A 5,944-nucleotide genomic window follows, 5' to 3' on the forward strand; every position below is an offset into this window, starting at 1 on the left:
GGCGCCCCCCCCCCCCCCCCCCCCCCCGCCGGCCCCCCCCGCGGCCTCTTCCATCTCCCTCAGCCCGGTCTCCCCGGCGGTTCCGCGGCCGCTCCGTGTCCGGCCTCGCCTCCTCCTCCTCCTTCTCCTCCTCCTTCTCCTCCTCCTGTTCCCCCTGCGGCCTTCGTGGCGCAGGAGCTCGGCAAGAAATCGCCTTTTCCTCGCGGAGGATTTTTGTGGTGATTTTTGGGTGTTTTTCCGCCTTTTCCCGCAGCAGCCGCCGGTGCCCGGGATGAGCCGCCCGCGCCGGCCTCAGGGCCGGGCTCGCCGAGCGGAGCCGCGCGGGATGGGATCGCTCCAGGTACCTCATCCCAATCCTTTTCCTCTTCCTTTTCCAGGGAATAACTCCCAAAGCCCCGCTCCCCGCGGGGGAAGTGGCGCAATTCCCCTTCCAGAGCCTTTTCCAGCCGCTTTTCCTCATGAGGATTTGCCAACCCTTCCCCCCTCCGGGCCATCTGGTGCCTCTGAGGGCTTTGGAATTGCCCAAAATCCCTTCTTAAATTCCGTGGATTACGTAAAGATGGGATTGGCGAGGGTCACTCATCCCCTCGGGAATGTTTCACCTGGAAAACTTCGGCTGGAGTTGGTGGGAAGTTGAATAATGAGAAATAATTACCTTTAACCCGTCCCTTTTTATTCCCTCCGCTTCCCTGTAATCCGTGAGGGAATAACTGGGTGGAAAAGGGGATTTTCCAGCTTTTTTTCTTCCGGTGCTGGAAGAGTTTGGGAGGTTTTGGAGTCATTCCTGGTGTGGATGCCATGGATCTGCTCCTGCAGGATCAGCCTTGGGATTGGTGGGGAGAAAACAGTCCCTGATTTTTTGCTTGGAATTCTGAGTGGGATTTCAGGGCTGTGCTCCTGGAATTCCCGGGGGATTTCTGCTCCTGATTTCCTGGAAAATTTATGATCCCACAGTTCAGGGTCCATGCTTGGATCAGCACAAGAGCTGCCCTTGGTAGCCAGGTGGGAACGTGGATTCCTGCTTTTCCTCCTGCTTTTTTTCCAGCTTCTTTCCCAGCCTTTGGAAAAAAAGCCCAAACCCTGGGATACCTCGAAAAGGGGGAATTTGCATAAATAAAGGAGTGTGGGAATGTGGGACCTCGTGATCCATGGGAGGAGGGAATTTTCAGGATTGTGGGATTGCTCCAGGCTTTGGGATCCTGAGGGATCTCTGGGAAGAGGGAAAAACCTGGATGTGTTTTTGTGGCATGAGCTGAAGGCTTTGGGAAGGGATTCCTTGCTAAATCCTTTTCCAAAGGGTTGGGACAAATCCCAGAGGTGGGAGAGGGTTGGGCGTTCCCACAGTTTGGTTTTTTTTGGGATTGGGGAAGTTCATTTCCATGGAAATCCCTGGACTCGCCTCCTTCCCATGAGGAGGAACCAAGGAATTTGGGATTTTCAGCCTGGAGCTTCCCCTTTTCCCAGTTCCACAGAGGAAGGTGGGGGTGGAGCAGCTTGTTAATTATTCAATTATTAATTAGAAATGGTTATTAATTATTAAAATCACTAATAGCTGGCCCTGGAAGTTCAGAATTGGGATTTAGGATATTTTTCCTTGGCTGAGGAATACTGGGAGCTGGGGTTTCTCATCCCTGTGGAGTTTCCCATCCTCTTCCTGCAATTTATTTTATCCCAAAAAAATTTTATTCTGATATTTTATCCCAAGAATATCTTATCCCAATAATATTTTATTCCAACAAAATTCAATTCCAACAATTTTTTTATCCCAACAGTTTTTTATCCCAGCGATCCTTGAGCCAAGTGGGAGCCCATCCATGGGCTCCATTTTGGGCCTGGAATTCCATGAGAATTCCCCCCCGGAGATGGATAAAACAGGGGTGGGACATGTTGAAAAGTACGAGAGGAGGGAGAGAATCCCTGAAATTTCCTGCTTGGAGCCCCAAAAATGGGGATGGAAAAGCTTTTCCCAACTTATCCAGGCTTGGAAAATCCTTGGTGGGCACTGGGATTGCTGTTCTCCCTCTCAATATTTTAATTTTCCAGGACTTTTTTATCCCTGATAATGTTTAGAGGAGCCCAGGAGTGCTGGCAAAACTCTGTGGGACTTTTCCCTGGTCCCAATCCCAAATTTCCACCACGTTTTTTTTGAGATTTGTTGAAAAATTGGAGCATCTGGGGATTTTTTCCGGCTCTCGAGAGGTTTTTGGGATCTAAGAGCCACAAAAATTTGAGGAATGTGGGATTTGGAGCACTGGGAACGGCGGGAACGGAGCAAAACTCTTGGACTTTGGTCGGGATTTGGTCAGCTGGGATTTCTTGGGAAAGAAGTGGGGAAAAAAGAGGAAAAAAAGAGGAAAAAAAGAGGAAAAATGGGCTCTGGGAATATTTAGGGAGAATTCCTGAGGGTTTCCTCCCTCCTTTCTCGGGGAGTTGGAAAGATAAGGGGATAAAATCCTTAAATTAACAGGGAAGTTTCTTATATGGGAAATATCTGGAGTTAACAGGGAAAAATCCAGAATTAACAGGGAAAACCTTAAATGGGAAAAATCTTAAATGAACACGGAAAAATCTTAAAATAAAAAACTGCTTAAAATAGGAAAACTGCTAAATTAATAGGGGAAAAATTCCATCCCCAATCCCATTTCTTTCCTGTTTTTCTCCCAGTTTTTTCCCATTTTTCTCCCAATTTTTCCCATTTCCCTCCCATCTTTGAGTCCTGCAGCCCCTCTGCTGCTCCTCCTCCTGAATCCCCTCCCTAATCCAAATATTTCCCCAATTTTTTCCCGATTTTTTCCTATTTCCCCCCATCTTTGAGTCCTGCAGCCCCTCTGCTGCTCCTCCTCTCGAGTCCCCTCCCTGATCCCGGTTTCTCCCGTTCTCCCCAGCTCTGAGCTGTGCCGCCCCTCCTCGGCCATGGGCGACTCTCCCGCAGCCCCTCCCCTCGGGAAAAGCCCCCCGGAGCCGGCGAATTCCCAAGGGAACAGCGGGGGGGGCTCTTCCCTGAGCGTCATCACGGAAGGCGTGGGCGAGCTGGCCCTCATCGACCCCGAGGTGGCCAAGAAAGCCTGCGAGGAAGTCCTGGAGAAGGTCAAGCAGCTCCACGGAGCCGACGGAATTCCCAACGGAGAGAGCTGCCAGATCCGCTGCTTGGACGACCCGCCGGGATCCCGGATCCAGGAGGAGGAGGAGGAGAGCTCCAACACGGTGAGGACGGCGCGGAAGCGGCAGAACCAGGCCAAGCAGTCGTGGCTGCTCCGCCTCTTCGAGTCCAAGCTCTTCGACATCTCCATGGCCATCTCCTACCTGTACAACTCCAAGGAGCCCGGAGTCCAGGCGTACATCGGGAACCGGCTGTTCTGCTTCCGCAACGAGGAGGTGGATTTCTACCTGCCGCAGCTCCTCAACATGTACATCCACATGGACGAGGACGTGGGCGACGCCATCAAGCCCTACATCGTGCACCGCTGCCGCCAGAGCGTCGACTTCTCGCTGCAGTGCGCGCTGCTGCTCGGCGCCTACTCCTCGGACATGCACATCTCCACGCAGCGCCATTCCCGCGGAACCAAGCTCCGCAGGCTCATCCTTTCCGACGAGCTGAAGCCGGCGGCGAGGAAGAGGGAGCTGGGCGGCGCCGTTCCCGCTGCCGGGCCCGACACGGGGCTGTCCCCTTCCAAACGGACTCACCAGAGGTCCAAGTCGGACGCCACCGTCTCCATCAGCCTCAGCAGCAACCTGAAGCGCACGGCCAGCAACCCCAAGGTGGAGAGCGAGGAGGAGGTAAAGGCGGGATGTTCCCGTGGGAAAAGGTCGGGGCCTGGGGCTGGGTTTGTGCTCCAAGGCTCAGGCAGCAGCCCCGAGGTAAATTCGGGATGTTCCCGTGGGAAAAGATGTTCTGGGACTGGGGCTGTGCTCCAAGGACGTGGTCATTCTTTGGGATTCATCCCAGAGCTGCTGCTCCAGGTTTGGTGTTGTGCTCCAAGGCTCGATGTGTCGGGAAAATGCCGTGGTGGTGCCTTGGGATTCATCCCAGAGCTCCTCTGGGGCCGTGGTTGTGCCTTGGGATTCATCCCAGAGCTGCTCTGGGGCCGTGGTTGTGCCTTGGGATTCATCCCAGAGCTGCGCATTGCTCCCAAAGCTCCTCTGGTGCCGTGGTTGTGCCTTGGGATTCATCCCAGAGCTGCTCTGGGGCCGTGGTTGTGCCTTGGGATTCATCCCAGAGCTGCTCTGGGGCCGTGGTGGTGCCTTGGGATTCATCCCAGAGCTGCTCTGGGGCCGTGGTTGTCCTTTGGGATTCATCCCAGAGCTGCTCCAGGTTTGGGGTTGTGCTCCAAGGCTCAGGCAGCAGCCCCGAGGTAAATTCAGGATGTTCCCGTGGGAAAAGGTGTTCTGGGACTGGGGCTGTGCTCCAAGGACGTGGTCATTCCTTGGGATTCATCCCAGAGCTCCTCTGGGACTGGGGCCGTGCTCCAAGGCTCATCCTGCTGGGAAATGCTGTTCCAGGCAGGTGGAAGTGCCTTGGGATTCATCCCAGAGCTGCTCCAGGTTTGTGGTTGTCCTTTGGGATTCATCCCAGAGCTCCAAGGCTCATCCTGCTGGGAAAGGGATCTCCAGGGAGGTGCTGAAATTAGGGATAAACTGGAATCTAGGGAAGGAAAAAAAGGTGGATTTGGTGCTGGAAAGAGGCTGATCCGAGGTCAGAAATCCAAGGAATTTGGAGCTGGATCCCTCCTTGTCCTTCTGGGGCGGGATAATGAATCCCAGAGGAGGAAAACCGGGAAAATCCTGGGGGTTTTGTGGGAATTTAGCACTCGGATCTGCTCCGGTTTGATCCCATCCCGCTTGAGATCCATGGAATTTTCCCTCCTGGAATTTCTCTCTCCCAGATGGGAAAATCAGCAGAATTCCAACAGGATGGGACCAAAAAAAAATCTGGGAATTGCTGGAAGTGAACCTGGAGCTAAACTTTGCTTTTTCTCCCCCTTTTCCCTTCTCCTTCCTCTCTTCCCTATGGAAAAAATTCCCAAAAAAAAACCTGCCACCGATCCCCCCTTTTCCTGCCTTTCCCAGGAATTCTCCTCGAGTACGGAAAGCCTGGATAAGTCCCTGGCTCCCGTAAGTTCCGTTCCCGTGCCGGAGGCTCCCTCTTCCCACAGCAGCATTTCCTCAATTCCACCCCTCTGGAATTGCCCGGCATTCCCCAAATATTCCCCAAAAAATCCCGGGATCGCCGCCACGGCGTTTCCCACCCAAAACGCCCTCGGAATGGGAATTCTGGGAAAATTCTCCCGTTCCGATTGGGATAAAATAAAGGAAAATCCCCCTTTTCCCAGCGAAATCCATCCGGGAATGAGGAGATTCCCGCTTTTCCAGCCGTGCCCATTGCAGGTGGAAGAGGAAATGCTGTTTCCTTGGAATTTGGCTCCCGAAATTCTTGGCCGGATAGGATTCATTCACTTTTTTTTTTCCCTTGGTTTTTTTCCAACCGATCATTCCTTGATTTATTCTTTTAATTCCTTCCTTTTTTTTTTCCGTGAGAACTCCAATCGAATCCCGGCGTTTTCCCTGATTTTTCTCTCCCGAATGAGCCCTTTTCCCTTTTTTTCCATTCAATTTTTGGAATCCACAGCATCTCTCCCTCCTCTCTTCCCGCTGGGATTCCCAGTGGGAATGTGTAGTCCATGATTTCCTCCAGCGTGAGGATTTTTGGGAAGAATTCCAGCTTTTTTTTAGGCTTTTTCAGGAATTCCTGGATGCCAGCCCAGCTCTCATCCTGCTGGGAATTCACGGGGATCATTCCTGCGCCTGGATTTGGGAATATTGTTGGGATTTTATCCCAAATTCCAGCCTCGTCCTTCCGTTCTTTCCCAATCCCAGTGGTTTTTAGGGATAATGGGGTTGTGGGAAGCTCCAAGCCCCGAATTCCCACCCAGAATTCCAGGAATTC

The 5,944-nt window shown here is 52.8% G+C and overlaps 1 protein-coding gene across 1 annotated transcript in view; it reads left to right on the forward strand.

The window, feature by feature from the left end:
* Positions 1-1,814: 1,814 nt before the first annotated feature.
* The window catches only part of PI4KB (phosphatidylinositol 4-kinase beta), a gene marked incomplete at its 3' end in the record, with an annotated part of 13,906 nt that continues 9,776 nt past the window's right edge, over positions 1,815-5,944 (forward strand). Inside the window, exons 1-3 of the mRNA XM_017741571.1 lie at positions 1,815-1,894; positions 2,886-3,777; positions 5,068-5,112. Of these exons, the coding sequence (XP_017597060.1) occupies positions 1,815-1,894; positions 2,886-3,777; positions 5,068-5,112 (1,017 nt within the window). The remainder of the gene's footprint in view (positions 1,895-2,885; positions 3,778-5,067; positions 5,113-5,944) is intronic.

The sequence above is a fragment of the Corvus brachyrhynchos genome, unplaced genomic scaffold (assembly GCF_000691975.1).
Source record: "Corvus brachyrhynchos isolate BGI_N302 unplaced genomic scaffold, ASM69197v1 scaffold758, whole genome shotgun sequence".
NCBI lineage: Eukaryota > Metazoa > Chordata > Aves > Passeriformes > Corvidae > Corvus > Corvus brachyrhynchos.